At 40.0% G+C, this 21,501-nt stretch overlaps 1 protein-coding gene across 3 annotated transcripts in view; it reads left to right on the top strand.

The window, feature by feature from the left end:
* Window positions 1-21,501, top strand: part of LOC126095281 (protein broad-minded-like) — a 263,464-nt gene that overhangs the window by 210,808 nt on the left and 31,155 nt on the right. For all 3 annotated transcript variants that reach the window (XM_049910039.1, XM_049910040.1, XM_049910041.1), the window contains 2 exons: window positions 12,621-12,779; window positions 14,542-14,704. In XM_049910039.1, coding sequence (XP_049765996.1) covers window positions 12,621-12,779; window positions 14,542-14,704 — 322 coding nt within the window. The remainder of the gene's footprint in view (window positions 1-12,620; window positions 12,780-14,541; window positions 14,705-21,501) is intronic.

Here is a 21,501-nt window from a genome sequence, read left to right as displayed (position 1 = left end):
TGCTGGGTTTCCAGAAGCTTTCATTTTCTTTTTAATAGTAACCAGACACTTATCCAATACTTGTCTTTCTACTGTTTCTATTTTATTTTCCAGCCTTGTTTTGGTCCATTCACTTTGATTTTCATGCTCATACCTACTGCCAGTACTAAATTTATTTAAGGTCAAATAACTGTTACTGGAATCAGCAACAGCATCCATCCTCTTTTCACAGATTTTTTTCTAATTCTGCCCTTTTCAGTTTTATAATTTTTGCTAACAGTCTTTATCTTTATATCTGTTTTCTGTGCTACATTCTCTAACTTATATTTAAAATGAACTTTTACAGACTCTATCTTTTTGTCCTCAAGTTTGTAGTATTAGTTTTAATCACAACAATTTTTCTATTTTTTTGTCCATTTTGTAATTCAAACTACCAGTGTCTTTCCTAGTGCATATACCCGGCTTCATTTCCTACAAAATATCTAACAGACTGATTACTGTCACTCATTCCAATTATCCACTGTTCCACGTACCTTTCTGATTGTTCCTTTAATTTATGTCTGCTCTGTGTGATGAGTAGCAATTCATCCTTTCATGATGTTTTTATTCCATTCTAGACTTCCCATCATCTTTCATGCTGAGCTGAGACACCAAAATTAAACAAGTTTGCATGTAACCACATGTTCTCATTAATTAACACCGTCTATGGTGGCAATTAATTATCACTGCTCTAGTAGGTCATTGTTGAGATCTAACACACTAAGCCCCACTACAGTCAGATTTGCAGTGAGAAATGATTAGGATGTAATTTGACTGATCTATTAAGAGACAAATGACAGTATATGAAATCTGACCTGAGCGTGGTACATTTTATGAGTTGTTGTTTCTGCCAGACTGACTGCAGCAAACTGCCCCATGCTGACTGATGTAATTGTTATTTCAATGATATCTGGTTGCAGACTGCAGCTCGGGGGCTCAGATGACCTTATAGAGACTGGTGTGAGAACAAACTGTTATTTCATAAACTACAAGGTACTTCAAAAATTGGCTGTGTTGAATATGGCTGGTTTGAATGAATTGCAAGCTTTTACTAACTTTTGGCTTATAAAAAAATGTTACTGGTTACAACTGAAGAAAAAATTGTGGATACTGTTGTAACATGAGTCACGTGGTCCGTAACACATCACATAGTGTAGACCGGGAACTGTCTGCTAGGCATGCCCGATGTAAACTGACTGGGCACGGCCCATGCTGTCTGAGTTGTTGTAGTTCCACTGGCAGAGGGCGCAGCCAAATTCTCGTTTGCCCTCTAGTGGATGGGACTTTACTTGCGGCAACTATTGTCCGTGACGCGCCGTGCCGATGTGCGCCTCCCATGATCGTTCTAGTGGCTACTGCACTCCTCCTCCTTTGGGGGAAGGGGGGGGTGGGGTGAAGCCATTGTGATCCACTGCGTCGGAAGGTGGAGCGTTGTGCAGTAGCGATGACCTCCACGTCCATTGGAATGCCGGAGTTGGAGGGATCTGCCGACACTCAAGCCGGAACCTTCGAATACCGTTGAAAGTGACCCACACGAAGGGGTCCCCGTTGTCCCAACACCATAGCCCAGGACAGAACGGGCGACAAGCTGTCGAACTCCGGATCCCGTTCCACCTCAGGAGGGGCAAGACCCAGTGGCTGGGACAATGGGGAAGGCACGACACCAGGTGAACCAGCCTCCTGAGAAACTGGGCCTGCGAGGGGGCCGGCTCTTGCCGGAGCATCTCGAATGATGGCGATGCCAGTGCTGGAGCTACTAGAGGCTGCCAAGGCTGAGAACCATCACAGTGTGCCAGAGGCACAGGTGGGAGGGGCGGTTGCATCCCCTGAGAAAACAATACGGGTGCCGGCAATGGGGAAGCCGGCACCTGAGGGGTCGGAGGGTGGGTGCCCAAACATGGATGTAGCTGATTTTGGTGATGACGTACCTCCCGGTCCCCCGCCTGCAAGGTATAGAGCTGGCGGCCATGGCGGCACAGGACCACTACGGGTATCCAACGTGGATTGCGACCAAACCCACGTGCCCACACTGACATACCCGGTGGGTACCCCGTTTTGCGAAGACTGGCAAGAACCAGGCCGGAGGAGGTGCAGCAGAGTCCTAGGTTGGTGCCCATGGAGGAGCTCTGCGGGGCTGCGTTCTCCCATCGGTGCGGTCCGGTATGCCGTCAGGAAAAACATCAATGCCTCCTCCACAGGAAATTCGTGCACATACTTTTTCATCTGCGTCTTAAATGTGTGCACCATGCACTCGGCTTCCCCATTCAATTGTGAATGAAAGGGGGGCGAGCAAACTTGCCGAATACCGAAGCGCCTACAAAAATACTGGAAGATCTGCGAAAGAAACTGAGGTCCATTGTCCGATACCAGGGTGACTGGCAGACCTACCACAGAAAAGATTTTTGCGAGTGCCTGGATTGCAACTTCTGAAGTGGTTGAGGAGCAGGGAGCCACATATTGGAATCGGGAATAAGCATCAATGACAATGAGCCAAAAGCCATTGAGAAACGGCGCAAAATCTATGTGAACACTTTCCCATGCCTGGGTTGCAGGTGGCCATGAAGAGAACACTGACCTGGGAGACGCCTGTTGGCTTGCACACTGGGAATAGGCTGCCACCAAGTGCTCAATTTCTCTGTCAATACCGGGCCAATACACATGGCTGCTAGCCAAGGTTTTAGTACGGGAAACACCCCAGTGCCCCTCACGTAATAACGTGAGGACCTCCCTTCGCAAACTTGCAGGAACAACCATGCGAGGAGCTGTATCATCGGTAGCCAGAAGGAGAACTCCTTCTAAGACTGAGAGGTGGTCTTGTAGAACAAAATAATTACGAAGAGGGTTCGAGGCCTGGCCTGTAGGTCGGGACGACCACCCCTGCTGAATGAGGCGAACTACTTGCCAGAGAACCGGGTCAGCTGCCGTTTTCCTGGTGACTCTAGAACTAGTGATCAGGAAGCCATCAACCGCTTGGCGGGACACCACATCCAAATGAAACCACATAATCTGATCCCGATCGAACTTAGGATCCGAGTCCACCGGAAGACGGGAAAGAGCGTCAGCGTTGGCATGCTGTCTGGTAGGGTGAAAATGAATGTCATAATGGTACTTAGAGAGGAACGAGGCCCAGTGCTGCAGTCTGTGGGCTGCCCTATCCAGAATCTGAGAGGCGGGGCCAAATAACGATATTAAAGGCTTATGGTCAGTGATTAACTGAAACTTCGTGCCATACAAGAAAGGGTGAAACTTGGTAACAGCATAGACAATGGCCAAAGCCTCATTTTCCACTTGTGAGTAATGGGCCTGTGCCAGACTAAGAGTTATAGATGCAAACGCCAGTTGCTGCTTGGAACCATCCGCGTTGCGATGGGCCAGGACCGCCTCCACCCGATACTGCGAAGCATCTGTAGCCAGCACCAACGGCTTATTGGGGTCAAAAGTAGCCAAACAAGGCACTGACGTGAGGAGGCCCTTCAACGGGGTGAACGTGCGATCGCATGCCGGCGACCAATCAAAACGAACACTCTTGCGCAGACGGCAGTACAGGGGGTGGGCTATGGTGTAAGCCCTGGGAATGAACCGGTGGTAATAGGCAATCTTGCCTAAAAAGCTTGTAACTCCTTCAGCGAAGCGAGCCATGGAAGGTCGATGATATCTTGGACCAAACTTCCAAGTGGCTGGATGCCGTGCAAGAGATGGTGTAGCCCACATACTCAATGGACGATTGGAAGAAGTTTGACTTACACAGGTTGCAACGCAGGCCCACGGACCTGAATTTGAGAAAGAGAGTTCGAAGGTTGTGCAAGTGTTCCTTGGTGCTGCAGCCTGTGACAATTATGTTGTCCAGGTAATTAATACAATGAGGGATTGTTGACATTACGTGCTCAAGGTAATGCTGAAATATCGCTGGGGCACTGGATATTCCGAAGACCAACCGCTGGTATTGGTAAAGGCCAAACGGGATGTTGACGACCGCCAGCCATTTGGAGTCCTCATCAAGTGGTATGTGACAATAAGCCTCCGAAAGATCAATTTTCAAAATATATTGGCCTCCCGCCATGGCGGAAAACAATTCATCAGAACGAGGCAAGGGATAGGTGTCCACCACTAATTGGGAATTAATGGTGCCCTTGAAATTGCCACAAAGACGTAATTTTCCCGAGGGTTTCTTGACAATAACGAGGGGCGAAGCCCACTCACTAGAAGAAATGGGAATAATGACCCCAAGGGCTGTCAGCCAGTCTAGCTCTGCTTATACCTGGGGCGGAGAGCCAAGGTGATCTGCCTCACATGTAGAAAACACGGGCGAGCCGACACCTTCAACGTTAAGTGAGCTTCAAAGTCTGAAACATGCCCCAGGCCCTCCTCAAAGACATCCTTAAAGTCAGAGGTCAAAGATTCCAATGATTGATAGGGAACGTCTCTGGAGACCAACTGTATGGTGTCAGTGATAGAAAAACCGAAAGCTTGAAAGGCATCCAATCCAAAAAGGTTAACGGAGCTCGCATCACTGACAACAATAAAAGTAAGAGGCCGAGTGACTGATTTTTAAGTAACATCAGTCATGAATTGACCCAGTAGGGGAATGAACTGATTACCATAACCACGGAGACGCTGGTAAACTGGCGCCTACGGGGGCGACCTAAGGTCGGTGCATTCAACAAGGAAACTGCCGCACCTGTATCTACTTGCAGTTGTAATCGGTGCGACCAAACCAACACCTCGATAATGAGTTTGTGTGCCGATGCGTCAGGAGCCTGGCCCGATAAACTTCCTGAATGTCAATGTCCATGTCCTCTGTACCTGCTTCCTTTGATTCTTTTCAGGCCGAGCGGCAAACTTATAGCAATGTGTCCTTTCTTATTACATTTGTGACAAATGGCTCAATGCTGGGATGGTAACAGGGGCCAGCGGCCGGAACTCTGTTAACGCGCCGTGCGGGAGCGGCCGTAATGACCGGATTGTACCGCTTGCACGTCGTCCACCCCAGACGCAGTGGACGCGGCCGCGCCACCCTGAACCGCCACGACGTCGCACCATGCTTCCAACTGTTGACCTACGGTGTGAGAGACTTCATACAATTGAGCAATGGACAGGACTTCCTCAAGGGAAGGGTCTTCCAACTGCAGGGAACATTGCCGGACCTCCCTATCAGGGGCCGAACGAACAATGACGTCGCACACCATAACATGGGCATACGACTAAGACCGTGCAGGGTAGTGGCCCACGCCCGGTAAGACTGATGTTGCTGTTTCTTGCATTGATAGAACTCAACCCCTGCTGCCACAACATATGTGCGGCGGTGATAATATGAAGACAGCAGTGAACACTATGCGTCAAAAGACAAGGATGAGTGTTCCTGCAACGGTGCTAGCTGCCGCAAAACTTGATACAGCGAGGGAGATATCCAAGACAAGAAAAGAACATGACATACCTCTGCATTGGCAACATGAAATGCCTGGAAATGCTGCCGAAGGCTATGTTCATATGTGTCCCAATCCTCCGCCGTCTCGTCATACAGGGGAAAGGGAGGAGGGAACGGCGCTGGAGCAGATGCCAGAAGCGCTTGTTTCGAGGTTCCCATAAGCTCCGTCTGCTGCTCAACCAAATCCTGCACTAAATCCTCCATGCCATGGATAAGCTGCAAAACTGAAACAATGACGCAACACGCGAAAGAACGACCCTACTCGTTGCCAATTGTGTTGTAACACGAGTCACGTGGTCCGTCACACTTCACATAGTGTAGACCGGGAACTGTCTGCTAGGTATGCCTGATGTAAACTGACTGGGCACGGCCCGTGCTGTCTGAGTTGTTGTTGTTCCTCCGGCAGAGGGCACGGCCGAATTCTCGCGTGCCCTCTGGTGGACGGGATTTTACTTGTGGCAACTACTGTCCGTGATGTGCCCTGCCGATGTGCGCCTCCCGCGATCGTTCTGGTGACTACTGCAGATACTATTATGCTTCTGTGATTTGAATCCTTTGTTTACAAATATAAGCATCACAGTGAAAATCAAAGTATATTGCATTAAATTATTAATTAAAGAGATAATAAATTAGTGCTGTACAATGTAGTGTGCAGAAAAATTAAGGTAGTAACAAAAGTAAGTACTCAAAGGCCTGAATCTAACAGAGGTTAGGGCAAAATCTGCTATGTAAATTGGTAACGGCTCAGAACTTCAACTGTAATTATTTCACAGGACAATTATTTTCAGGTAATTTAAAATATGTTTCTTGAAAACTAGAATGTTAAGCTTTCAAATGGTGTAGGTCATTACACTGGATTATACATAATATCTCAAAGTGTTTATATATTGTGTACTGTATTAGAATTTTTAATTAGCTATTATTTTTAATTGATACAATATATAGCCAAATGAATGGTATCAGTGGAATCAGTGCTAGGAAAAGAATAAACTGACTAATGAATTTAAATTGAACTTTGCCTCATAATGATTTGCTGATTTTCATGTACCTATTGCATGTTACAGAAACAACTCTACCAAAAATATAATCATATTGGGGAAAAAGTGATAATTACTGGGATCTAATGACACAGCAGATGAGAAGTACCTACTTGTTACATCTTAAGCAGTAAAACCTTCCACTGCTTGGTATCTCCAGTTGTGTCTTTCAACTGCCAGTCTGCCATGTGGTATCGCTGTTGTTGTGACCAGATGAAACTATGAAACCGCATTCATGTAGCCATAATTAATTAATTACTTACATGTTCCATGGACCATTTTGTATAATAGATCATAATGAGGTGGAATGAGTCATTTTACTTTTGCATTGCAAATTAATTTGTACATACTGTTACAGTCTGAACATTTCTAAATCTTATATACAGATGTGAGTTAGTAATTCCTACCAACCACAGTTTACACATTACAGTTACAGAAATTCTTCTATAGAACAGGAGTTGGCAAGGAGAAACTTTCTCTGTTTTTCATCAAATTTTACTTTGCTGTCTATCAGGCATTTTATATCACTGGGTAAGTGATCAAAAATTATTGTTACAACATTGTACACCCTGTTTTTGTGCTAAAGACAACCTTAGTATGGAGTAATAAATGACATGTCTCCTTCCGGCATTGCAGTTGTGTATCTCACTGTTCCTCTTGAATTGTAGCCATTTATTTACAACAAACTTCATGAGGGAATAAATATGTAGTGAAGTAGTAGTCAGAATACCCAACTCCTCAAACAGATGTCTACAAGATGATCATGGGTGAGCACCATGTATTATTCTCATAGCACGTTTTTGCACTTCTTTCTTAAAGATGAGTTACCCAGAACATTATTCCATATGACATTATTGAATGAAAATATTTCAAATTACTGATTTCTCTCTCTCCAAGATTTTTAATAACTCTTAAGTGCAAATGTGACAACTAAATTGTTTTAGGAGTTTCAAAATATCTTTTTTCCAATTTAAATTCTCATCAATATGGACCCCTAAGACTTTCTAGTTTCCACCCTATTTATTATTTTCTCACCATGTATTACACTAATCATTAGTGTAGTACTTCCAGATGTGCAGAACTGAATGTGTCGTGTCTTTTTAAAATTGAGTTTGAGACCATTCACAGAAAACCAGTCAATGATAATTTGTTTACCATTTCTTCTGTTTCTGAATGAATGCTTGGAGTGATTATAATACTAGTGCCATCTGCAAAAATAACTAATTCTGCTTGTTGTATATAACATGGAAAAAAAAACAAAGATGATGTGACTTACCAAATGAAAGCGCTGGCATGTTGATAGACACACAAACAAACACAAACATACACACAAAATTCAAGCTTTCGCAACCAACGGTTGCTTCTTCAAGAAAGAGGGAAGGAGAGGGAAAGACAAAAGGATGTGGGTTTTAAGGGAGAGGATAAGGAGCCATTCCAATCCCGGGAGCGAAAAGACTTACCTTAGGGGGAAAAAACAACAGATATACACTCGCACACACCCATATCCAACCGCACATACACAGACACAAGCAGACATTTGTAAAGGCAAAGAGTTTCGGCAGAGATGTCAGTCGAGGCAGAAGTACAGAGGCAAAGATGTTGTTGAAAGAGAGGTGAGGTATGAGCGACGGCAACTTGAAATTAGTGGAGGTTGAGGCCTGGCAGATAACGAGAAGAGAGGATACACTGAAGGACAAGTTCCCATTATGGAGATGGGAACTTGCCCTTCAGTATATCCTCTCTTCTTGTTATCCGCCAGGCCTCAACCTCTGCTAATTTCAAGTTGCCGCCGCTCATACCTCACCTGTCTTTCAACAACATCTTTGCCTCTGTACTTCTGCCTCGACTGACATCTCTGCCGAAACTCTTTGCCTTTACAAATGTCTGCTTGTGTCTGTGTATGTGCAGTTGGATATGGCATTCTCAGTTGGGCAACCCTTCTGAAACCCAAACTATGATTTTCTGAGGATACTATTGTTACTAATGTGAGATACTATTCTAGAATACATAATTTTTTTCAAAAATTTTGGAGAATGATGTTAGCAGTGAAACAGGTTGGTAGTTATTGACATCTCTCTTAACATCTTTCTTAAAGGGAACTTGACATATTTCAATCTCTCTGGAAAAATAGCTGTCAATTCTTTGATTGCTCTGTGAGAATGTTCATCAAACTAAAGCAAACGAAATATTAGTTCTCTTTATTACTGGATAAAAGATTGCTTAACTATGACACACATCTTTGCCACAGAAGTACTTGATAATAATTTAGTACTATCATTGACTAGCAAAGCATCATGTGATGCACTAATGAACATACTGTTCTCTTGAGGCACAAAATACTACATTTACAAAAGTACATTTTCATCCTACACAATGATGTTGACTGCTGTAGCCAATGTCATGAACCCTGGGGCTGAGCTCTTGCATACTTGACTCTGTATTGTCCTCAGCACGAGGGTGCCGCTATGCTGAGAGGGAGGGCAAGTCTTCTGGAGTGTCTCCCAATGGTTGGGTTGTTGTGAATTGCAGTGAGCACTTGCTCATGTCTGTGGTATTAATTCATGTTGCTGATTTTGATGTGGCACCATGATTTCTGGACAGTACCACAATTGTGAATGCATCAGTGGGAACATTACTGTTGGTTTCTTTACGTTGTGTTCTGGTGTGTCTGTGAATGGCTAACTTGAAGGAAGGAAGACTCTGTATTAAGTTTTTCTTATAAGCACCACAAAACTGCAGCTGAAACCCACTCAGTGATTAGGAAGGGTTTTGTGGACAAGCTTTGAGCCAAACAAGAACACATGAGTTGTTTAAGCAATTTAAAGATAGCCAGAAGTCTGTGGAGGGTGACAAACACTCAGTCAAGTGTCACCATCATGTACAGGTCCAGAAACAATTATGAGAGTGCAATTACTATGGCAGAAGGCATATGGTGGAAATTAACATGTAAGGTTAGTTTTCTGATTTTTATGGGAATATTCTCAGAAAGTTTGGGTAGCACCTAGTAATTTCAATCTCATACTATTGATGAAGAGCACCTGAAGCTGTTGCCACCCAATCCTTATTACTTTTAAGGAAAAACCAGACTCAAAGTGTCATCGGAATACATTCAAGCAAGAGTTAAATTTTCCTTCTACTCTGTCTTCCCTAGCATTCTTCACAAAAGTTCTCCCTAATCACCATGTTATGACTCTGTGATGTAATAATTTTATTCTGTTATCTGCACCTAAATAGTCAGTATATTGTATCATTAAAATTTGGCCATCATGATTGGACAAACTATTAACTATTGAATTACAGCTAAGTCATTGGAGGGTGAATCTAATAACTATCTGTCAACCGCTCTTCCACTCTTCAGTCCTCATAGCAAATTTTAGTGTGGGAATAATGCAAAGTGGGGCATCAGCAACTCAAGGAGCCCTTCATTAACACTATCTGACTGATAATCTACATTTACATCTTATCAAGATAACAGCCTCCACAAATTATATGAGGGTTGGAACTTTAATAGTGGCAACTATTTATTTACAGCTCAGACAAAACAGATACGTGTTTTGAAGTTTTACTGACCTTCAAATTAGTCACCAGCATTGTGTATAACCCATTGCCAGCGATGTGGAAGTCATAGGATACTCTTAGCAGTGCCATTTGTGTTGACAGTTCGAGTGGCATGGTCTATTGCCTGACAATTTTGTAGCAGTTCTGAAGCGAATGCCATGAAGTGTTTCCTTCAGTTTAAAAATCAAGTTGAACTCACGAGGCCTTAAGTCTGGTGAGTGCAGTAGGTGGTATAACTCTTATCAGCCCCATCAGTCAAACAAATCAGTAACAGCTTGGACTGTACGTACTTGAGCACTGTCCTGCAAAATGGTGGTCAGAAAGTTTCATCACTTCTGTCTCCACACTGTTCATTTTTGGAACACAGCCTACGACCAGCTTAGAGACAGCAGTGATGACACTTTCTGCAGGACCTGACCATCATTTTGCAGGACAATGCTAAAGCACATACAATGCAAGCTGTTACTGATTTGTTTGACTGATGGGACTGCTAAGTGCTATACCACTGACTGCACTCCCCTGACTTAAGCCCTCATGAGTTCAACTAAATTTCCAAACTGAAGAAAACACTTCACGGCATTTGCTTCAGAACTGCTACAAATTCTTTGGGCAATAGACCCTGCCACTCAGACTGTCAACAAAACTGGCACTGCTAAGAGTATCCTATGACTTCTGCATCACTGGCAATGGTTTATACACAATGCTGGTGACTACTTTGAAGGTCAGTATTTTTTTAAAAAAAAAAAAAGTATCTATTTTGTACGAGCTGCATATAAATAGTTGCCACTATTAAAGTTCCAACCCTCACAATTCTCCAGTTAAGTTTGCACATCCTCTTTAAGACTGTTTCTAACTACTTTATGAGATTTAGGATCTTTTCTGCTGATGGCCTGCAAACTGTCACTGATCCATCACTGAGGCAGATTTCTAAAAGCTCTTCAGGACAACATTTACCAGTGTGAAGGGCTTGAATCTTAGCTCATATAATGAGAGGACATGAATCAGATGCCAAGGAAACTGTAGATATTGTGCAGATTGCATAATCAATGAACAAATATTATGAGCAGTCTGGAGACAATGGTCTTCAGAATCAGCCTCATTTAGGATATGTGTTCATAGATGGTTGAAAAAAGGGAAACATAGGGTGGATATAGAAGGATTGTTGAAAAATATTGGTGTTGATACTTCAGTGTTGTCAGATTGGAAAAATAATTGATGATCAGTCATTTATGAAACAACAGTAGCAGTTTATTCTTTGAATAAAGAAACTGGTGGCATTGTTGACAGGTCAGAGTTTGTTGAAGCATTTGCAAACACTCCAGGGTACTCAGACACATGCACTAAAGATGTTAATGCCAAGTTATGAGATGATAACAATACAATATGAGTTCTGATCATGAAAGTAATGCTTTTGTTGATTTGCAGACAATGATGATAGTGATTAGGGATTAGCTGATGATGTTGGTACTCAGTCTGAAAACATTATGACACATACAGAAGCAACAATGAAGCTAAACAAAATAATGCTTTATTTGGGACACCAGGAGGTAATAGCTTTGTCTGGACTAGTGGTAGTGGAAGGCTGCCATGAAAGAAGTAATAATCAGGCTTAAAAAGAAACTTACTGATTTTTTTCAGTGTATAAAACTCACTGTCTTCTTTTACAGTATTTGCTCAACATTTATGTGATAAAAGTGCATTCATGTGGTGATGTGAAAATAAATATAATGTGCGTATTTAAAGCATCAAACCAATTTCAGTCTAATTTTTACCAAGTTTCTAGATTACACAGATTTTCAGTAATCTGGATGACCTGCAGTCCCACCTGGTCAGGATAAACAAGATTCCATTGCATTTGCCATTCTTTCTGTACTCAAGTATTATTTTTTTCATGCTATAGAATAACCAGTGTTGTACCAGACAAAAATACACTCATTGGTACAATGGTGGGTTCTTTACTTTGCTACAGGAGGAGACTGAGTGGATGCTGTAACATATAAAATATTTGTACACTTTATTAAAATATAGATAAGAATAATTATTTAACTTTGTACAGTCCATTTCCACAGAAACATCATGAGTATTTATAGCTGTCTGTGAATATTAATGTGTCATTTACAAAGAAGGGTTCCTTATGAAATCAGAATTGGTTAAAGTATCACTTGATACAAACAAAATATGAATGTCTCACTCAGAGTGCATTTAACAATAACTGTCACAAAGCGTTTGCCTAATACATTGATCACAAAGTTGATGCTATCATCTTAGTTGATGATCATGAACTGGGGCTGCACTTGACCATAAGTAGAAGAGCAGTTGCAGTGGCATAATGAAACGTTTCTGGGTATGGCTACACTGACATCGCTCATTCATCGATGCAGTTTGCAGCAAATATCTTCTCTTGTAGTTGCATTACAACGTACTGACCTCACTTTGGCAACTTGCTCTTCAGATAACACCACAATTAGCAGCTGAATAGTTGATGTACAACTATTCTTCTGCATCTTTTGAATATAATCAGATGTTGGCAAGTGCTTTAATACAAATATTGGCAGTTATAGTAATTTTTTTGTTATTTTCAGATATGGCATAGCAGTGAAACTTCTGGATTCCCAGCAACAACATGAACGTAATATTACTCTTATGCTCAGAGCTGGTATTACTCGAAATAAATTTGAGTTCCAAAGATTTGACTGGTTTGCAGCATCTGTATATATACTGTGCTCTGGTAATATGGAGAGGTATGACTTCATCTTGATAAATTAATGTTTTAGATTATGTTACATAAAAACTTAATATAAAATGTTACACATTTACCAACAGTAAACATGTCTGTTTATAGGCCTTCTTGATTTTTGTTTCTACATTTCTTGAGCATAAGAAAATGTAATGTCACTTAGTTTGGCAGCTGAGTTAGTCAAGAGAGAGGGAGGGGGGTGGGAGGAGCAGTATTAAGATTACTTTATCTTATGGTTTAGGGACATTGCTGTAGAAGTCCATATTAGAAGCCTATATTAGAAGTCTACCACATAAGGTGTGATAGAAAGAGAGTGTTGACATTGTATTAAAATAATGTATCATCTTATGCTGATGTCTCTTCCGTTGCATTAGTACACTGGATAGGGGATGTAGGTGAGATATTAGTGCCTGGGATCTGAGTACACATAGGTGTTAGATAATATTAATTGTCTGATTCCTGTGAGGTAAGTTGAATCCCCTAGTGGCATGCATGGTTTACAGCACTGCATTGGCTGGTAGTGTGGGGTTTGTCATATCCACCCCTCTGATAGGGTAACTTAATAGCAGTAAGTACACTTCAGAATCTGCTGACTATACCCTGACTCATGCCATCACCATGACATGGAACAGAATAACAACATTCACCCTGTCCACATCCAACAAAATTTTCTTAACATGAAAACAGAATTTTGGAAACCAATATTTGCTAAACTGCTTATATGTAAGTCCAGGACTGATTCAGCCAGCTTGATCAAATATTTGCTTCTCATGCCTCAGTTATTTTACATAAATAATGTCTGTTAATCAGCTGTTCTGATTTTATCAGCATGATGAAATGAGCTTATCAGTATCTTTGTATATCTTTAATAAAGAGATAGTAGGATTTACTGATTACTGTCAATGGACTCTTAAGGAGGAGAACAAGATTGTTCACTAAAAAAGTTTAAAAATCTTGAAGAAAGTATATCTAAAAATGTATCCATGCAAATTAAAGTGTAACAAATGTTCTTGCTCATGTATGTTGTTGAAAAATGCTAAGCTATAATTGGTTGGATTTTATTCCACTCCAACACTTTGGAGACCTGTATGGTTAGAATACTTATTAATGACTGAAGACATTCTTAATTGTACAGTGAGGGTGTTGTTACAAGTGATCAGATTTTTTATGACAGTCTTTGTCACTGAAACTGAAAGTGGGTATAATAATTCATAAATTAGCCAGCTACATAGGATATAGGGTTTTTGCCAAGAGTTTAATTTACTAATACACTAACCATATCTATCTGCATTCATTTATCTCTTTCCAGCTCATAAAGAAAACTTGTATTTCAGTCAAGTAACGGAAATAAATAATTTCCTAGTAAGTTCAGTACCACTTATTTTCCTTCATCATGTACAACATGACTTTGTCACATTAATTATCATTTTAAAAAGAAAGTAGCAATATTACATCAAAATAACAACTCAAATGAGGTAGAACTGTCTCATAACTTACCGGTACCAGTATATTAAACACATCTGTTATGTACTTAGACCATATTTTCAGAATTACCTGAACTGCTCATCAGATGTCTGTCTGAGTCTTTGTTCAACACTCACATTCTTGTAACATCATTCAGGCCTTGAAATCCTATCCCCCCCCCCCCCCCCTTTCAGTCGGACATTTGATTATTTCTTCCCAGTTCTACTGTATAATTCACTATCAAATGTAATAATGAAAATAATGCTTGCCTCTTAACTAATAAACTGTTTCATTTTAAACAGATGTATCCAGTTCTTGGGAAATGCAGCTAACCTACCATGTTCACCTTTGATTTGGCCAGCAATGGCTGAACATATTGGATATTCAAATATTAATCTTGCATTCTGCCATGTCTTGGAATACACAGCAGATAGAGAGATTCCTGAAGTTTGTGCAGCAATGAAAGTAAGCAAATCAACAAGAAATAATTTGTTCATATTTACAAGTATACAATTATTATTAGATCAACATTATAGAATTTGAAAAGATCCTGACAGTACACATGGATACCGTGGAAAGTATCAGACACACTTTCAAACTTCTTAAATGTCCGCATACACTGCAGTTCCCTAATATATCACTGAATTGTTTATCTGTTTATTTAATTTGTTACCATTAATAGAATGAATTTTAATGCATGCACTGATACAGATGTTCTGGAATTTCATGGTAACTCTGTTTATACTATTATTTTTGCTGAGGAAAGGTGCATATGCAAATACATCAGCAAAGCTGTGAACTGCTTGTGCTAAATATGATGTAGTAAGTGAAGTTCTGGCAGGATGTAAATACTTTAGGCATAAAGGAGACCACACAGCAAATGGCAGAAGCATTACATCGTCGACAGGCACACAAAAAAGAATGAAAACTAAAACTTTGCTAGCGTTTGGGACAAATACTTTGATGAGCTAGAGTACAAATCCATGCACACACACACACACACACACACACACACACACACACACACACACACACACACAAACAAACAAACAAACACACGCACAGAGAGAGAGAATAGGTGAACATTTCAAATACCACAAATTTTACTCTACTGTGTTCAGAAAAAATATATTGCACTTTAACAAAGTAAAAGAAGAAAGAAACAGTTTACTAAAGTAATCTCTCTGATATTTGAAAATAATTTTGCTGTATTATGTGAAAATTTATCAGATACAAAAATACAAAACAATTTCTTGGAGCAGGCAGCCAGTAGAGCATGTTCAAGGTTCTCTGCTGAGAAAACCAAATTTATCACAGGTAAAAAATGCACCAAATTGTTTGCATATGGACTTTGGTCAAATAGAAAATGTCAAAAAGTTTAATTATCTATGAGAAAAAATTCAAGAAAATGGGTTACAAAAATTAACCATACACAAAAAATTCACAAAGTGGAAAAGGCATATGGAACAACAGAAAATATTTACAGTAAAAAGTGGTACTAATTATTCATTCTGAGAATACTATTGGTAGGGTGGCTGATGGAAGTAGCTGTTTTGGGAGAAGCTGAATTACCTTGGTCAGTACCCATAGCTTTCTCAGCAAATCCTACATCAACTGACAGGCAACATGATACAGAGCATCTACATATTTGTAAAGAAAACTGTATTATTAGTTTCAAGTCATGCCCTCTGTACATGATCATAATCACAAGCCATGATAACATGGAAACTATATGGCTACAACAATATCAGTGTGCTACAATACAGAACAGAAAGCTCTGTTGGTAGTGGTAGGAAACAACTTAATGTTGATCTGAAGTCACTCATCATCTTCTGACTTTTTCTGGAACAGCTTCTGCCATCAGTCACTATGCTGAGAGACTTGTTAGAGTGAACAATTAATACTGAAAATGATTCACTACAATATAGAACAGAAAGCTCTGTTGGTAGTGGTAGGAAACAACTTAATGTTGATCTGAAGTCACTCATCATCTTCTGACTTTTTCTGGAACAGCTTCTGCCATCAGTCACTATGCTGAGAGACTTGTTAGAGTGAACAATTAATACTGAAAATGATTCACTTCGTCATTTCAGTGAAAGAAAATGGCTGTAGACAGTGGATGCTGAGGTGAAATAAAAAAAGTGTCTGATGGCGTATCAGAATTGAATTTTCACTTGAATGATGATTTGTCATTCAGATGCTTCTTGTATTCAGATTTTTCTACACTTTAAACTTCAGTGGCCTTATTATATTTACTTGAAGCTGTGGATCTGCTGTGCAGCTCCACTTATTATACTGTGTGCTGAATTTCTTCGCTGACTGTAGAGGGTCAGTTTTTGTAAGAGAGCACACAACTACTTAAACTCACAATGAAATGACAAAATGACTTTTGAAGAACTTATGTATTTTGTAGCTCAAATAAAACAGTTATGCAGTTAGGTGAACAAATCTCACATTAACCAGAACAACAAACCTGGAGTGAAACTTACGATATCACCTCAAAGAGTATTCAAATCAAGTAACATTTCAGACATAAAACATTTCAATTGTTTTCTTGGGCATTGAAATTGTAGACAGTGCACCTTTCTCTCTGCCATTCAAAGCACTGGCAAGTCATGATGCCACAGCACAAGCAATGCCTTCACAGCAGGTGGAGACACTCAATCATTTCACACGTTGCCGATGTCCTGTGACCACACTTATTTCATAATCTCTGCACATACAGCAACACAAAATGTGCACAGTTGCATGTTCTCTATCTACAAGCTACTTAACACTTCAACTTTCATAAGCATCTTTCATGAGCCTAAGAGGATAATAGTGGAACATATTATTTCAGAGACACTCATGTTACACTACATTACCTGGCACTGAATTACAGATTAGATAAGGTATAAAATCATAGAGAAGAATTGTGGTGAAAAAATTAGCTCCAATGAGAAGCAAAGTAGCCTGGAAATATAAAATATGTCAAAATACATGAAAAATAACAGAAACAATAAGGAAAAGAACACCAATATTCTTTCGACATTTTTACAGGATGAAAGACAATTGAATGACAAAATAGATTTTCAGGTAACTCTGGGAAAAGGAATTAACAATGCAGTGAATCTGAAAAGTTAAAAAAGTTTAGAAATTCACAATGTAGTAAAAGCAACAAAATGAGATGTCTTCAGAAGGAAAGTGTTGAAATTAGAGGATTCCAAGGCAGAATCAGTAAGAGAGTAAATGTGTGTGTGTGTGTGTGTGTGTGTGTGTGTGTGAGAGAGAGAGAGAGAGAGAGAGAGAGAGAGAGAGAGAGAGAGAGAGAGACATTACATGAAACGGTGAAATAATATTGGAAGAAAAGTAATGGAGCAAATTTGAAATTTTCACATGGTCTTTTTTTGACAAAAAAGAAGAAAAGCAGCAGTTGAGGGAAGGAGGAGTGCCATTAGAATGTGGATTAATAACTAACAATCATTAAACTGTTATGAACAACAGTTACCTGTCTGCTGCCATAATTCCTGTTTACAATAGATGCTGCTGTTTGTCATGCAGTTAACAAGAATCTTCAACCCATTAGCCATCTACATAATCTGCAAAACAACTGGCTAGCAAGGTACAGTGTATGATTTTAATTAATATTTATAGGGATTTTCAGTTTCTGCCATTATGTCAGATGGATGCTTGTTGAAACCCTTTCCACAAGAATACAGAAGCCTACTTTGAATTTTAGGCAAAGTCAACCTGTAAATTATTATTTTGTATTGAGTTGTGGTTTTGCAAATATCATTTAAATTGAAGTTGACTCTTTTTATAAGCCACAGATACCATTAAGGAGCAAATATGCTGATTGTGACAGAGTCATTCCAACACATTTGAAGATGACTCTGCAAATTATAGTTACATACTTCATGTGTAATCATACAGTTACCTTATGCTGAATGAATAATTTCTTTACTTTGACTGCATTACTCTAAAAAAGAGCATACTGTAAGGAAACAAAAAATGAAAACAAGCATAATAAGTCTTCAAGTGAACAAATGAAACCCATTTCAGCACGCAAAACATACTGAATTTAGCACTTGTGTGGTTATACCTTTCCGGTTTGTTATCCAGATAGACCATAAATAAGTATAAGCACAGTTTTTTCATTAAGAGTTTGCCTGATGATTTCAAATTTTGATCACAACATAGCTCACTCAAATGGTGGTTTTTCCCAAGGAAAATTGTAGAAGTTTTTTTCTCAACTGTTCTGTATGTCTTTTAGGGTGCTGGATGCAGATTTCATGTTTGCTGCATTTTAGATGGTCAGCTTCATAAAGGGAAATATGAAAAACTCAAAATTTTTGCCCTTTTTTCCAGTTTTTTGCTTATATCTCGAAAATTATTTGTTTTTTGAACATCACCACTCTCTACAAAATTAAAGTAGAGAAAACTTCAGGTTTGATTTTCTGATGAGCCGTATTGGTGCTAGAGTGCACTGAAAAGCAGTATTTCTAGGACTTTCTGCAGAAACATAAAAAATGCTTACTTTTACCCCTTACAACTAAAAAAACATACATGTCATCAATATAAGTCCCTACACCATGGGGAAGTACATTACATTCAACATTCAGTTCTCTGATATGGGGGAGGGAGCAAAGCAAAAATTAAAAAAAAAATGCCTTATGCATGTTAGGGCCAAACAACCCCTCTCACCCGTCTGTCTCTTATCACTACTATAGTTTCAGTGTATTATGCTTAAAAGACATTGTTTTGGATGAAAGATGGGGAAACATGTTTGACAAAAACATTAGCAAATTATGTGTAAAACATATTAGGTATGTCACACTGAATAGGAAGATGAATATTAAACCTGTATGTAGTAATGTACATGTGCCATGAAATTAGTGAATGTTGAACCCAAGACTGGATCATCACATTGAGTAAGTATTTCCTCTGGAAGGGACAGAAGGCATTTAGTGACGGAATATGAATACAATTCCCCCCCCCTCATTTGAATGTTGTGGGCCAAGCCAAGCAATCTTTCCTGAGTGCTAAATGGTTCAGGTAATGAGTCTTGGGCAATGGTAGTTCCAAACAGCACATAAGGGGTTGTGGAAGGTCCAGATTGAAGAGTGAGTTGTTGCTGTTCTTCAGCTGAAAAAACTGTAATTGAATGATTAATTGATTGGCGACTCCATGGCATGTTGTGTGCACCGTGACCAAATAGTGGATAGAATTGGAAGGAAAATCAGCATTGGCCATATTTTGTTGTTTTATTGTCAGCAAAACCAATTTTCGGTCACTTAGTGACCATCCTCAGTGCTGTAATATACAATTAAAATTGGTAGGCACTGGTATCAAGCTATAGCCATGAGCTTAGAGCGATCACACAAACTCAGTTTGTGTGATCGCTCTAAGCTTGGGGTCTGACAGGTAGACCTCTAATAGTTTTGATGACATGAGAAGCTGTGCAAAACTGGATTTGCATTCACAATTCACACCTCACTCTCATCAGTTGACTTACATGATGTGACTAGCCAATCCTCTTCTCTGGATATTCAGCTACGTCGATCTCCCAAAAGCTTCTTCTGTGAAGATTTTCGCTGGTTATAGGAATTAATTAGACTCTTTCTCTATTCTTGAAATAATTGGGTACTCATAGAATACTTTCAGTTTAATCATAATATATTTTCAACTTTCACAGACAACAACTTCTGCAAGTCAACTTAGTCATCAAATATTAGACTCTATTAAACATATTTATAATAACGTTGGTCTAACAACCAAACGATTTACGGACATCACATACGTCTTGCCTCGTACAGGGCTAAGACGTGAAGTAAGTTAAAAGTCTACAGTCAATTGTTCATTTTTCTTTTTTACAATAATCACATTCACTAACACAGCAAAGAATAGCATATAATTACTCTGTGTTCTTTCACATAGCATCTGTGGTGCTAGCAGCAAACACTTGTCGTTGTCAGTGGACCGCCACTCTTACAGTCTTCTCCTAACAAACTTCCAACCTACACACAGAAGCAGGTGGTGCAGTAGATATGCTTCCTCTCTCCCACTTATATTTAAAATCTTCATGTGTTCGGGATGGTAGAAGGACGAGTGGTTCTAGAATTTATGTGGAAATTCTCAAAGCACTACACACCCTGTGGCATTGTCATGATTAGACTAGATTAGATTAGATTAATTATTCATTCCATAGAGGACTGATCATGGCATCCTGGTTCTGAGTCAATTGGAAGGCTAGAACCAGTGACTTTGAAGATTCTGTGACAAGCTAAGCTGTAACTTCTTCAACTTGCATCATAGAGTTGAGAACCCATAAATAATCATGTGTGGGCTGCAAACTTTTAAAATGAAACAGTTCTCCAGATGATGTTAGCCATATGAGATCCCAAAGTATTAATGTTAAGACCACAGAAATGCCCCCACCAACAGGCAAAACTATCAAAATCCTAGTGATGAACTGACAAAGCATTTGTAACAAAGTTCCAGAGTTTGAATCGCCAGTAAAATGCAGTGTAGCTCATGTAATACTATAGACTGATCCGTTAACAATGGCGGTTTGCACAGATTGAGACACGGACAGGAACTGCATTGTCGTCGGTTCCAAGTGACAGTTTGAAGTACACACATACAGGTACTTTGAGTTTAATGAAATCGTGTATCCAGCAAATTATGTCTCTCACTTTCTTGTACAGAATTTGTCCCTTAGTACTACTATCAGCCATGACAGTTCACAATAAATAAAATAAAAATTAACTAAATAACTCACCACAATCACATTTAATGCTTGCACTGGTTACAACATTCGCAGCAACCTGCTCAGAACTCTACGGAACACTTGTTGGCTGTAGCTGAATGTGTGACGTACCTGGCTGAAAATGACTTATAAGTTAGTGGTGCCCTCCATCAGTAATGCTGGAATTCAGTATGGTGTTGGCCCACCATTAGCCTTGGTGACAGCTTCCACTCTCACAGGCATACATTCAATCAGGTGCTGGAAGGTTTCTTGGGGAATCGCAGCCCATTCTTCATGGATTGCTGCACTCGGAGAGGTACGGATATCAGTCGGAGAGGCCTGGCATGAAGTCATAATTCTAAAAACATCCCAAAGGTGTTCTAGAGAATACAGGTCAGGGCTCTGTGCAGGCCAGTCTGGATGTTATTGTCATGTAAACACTCTGCCACAGGCCGTGCATTATGAACAGGTGCTCAATCGTTTGAAAGATGCAATCGCCATCCCCGAATTGCTCTTCAACAGTGTGAAGCAAGAA

The sequence above is a fragment of the Schistocerca cancellata genome, chromosome 8, assembly GCF_023864275.1.
Source record: "Schistocerca cancellata isolate TAMUIC-IGC-003103 chromosome 8, iqSchCanc2.1, whole genome shotgun sequence".
In the NCBI taxonomy this organism is placed as follows: domain Eukaryota; kingdom Metazoa; phylum Arthropoda; class Insecta; order Orthoptera; family Acrididae; genus Schistocerca; species Schistocerca cancellata.
Note: the sequence above shows the minus strand (reverse complement) of the source record. Positions and strands in the feature narration are given on the sequence as shown.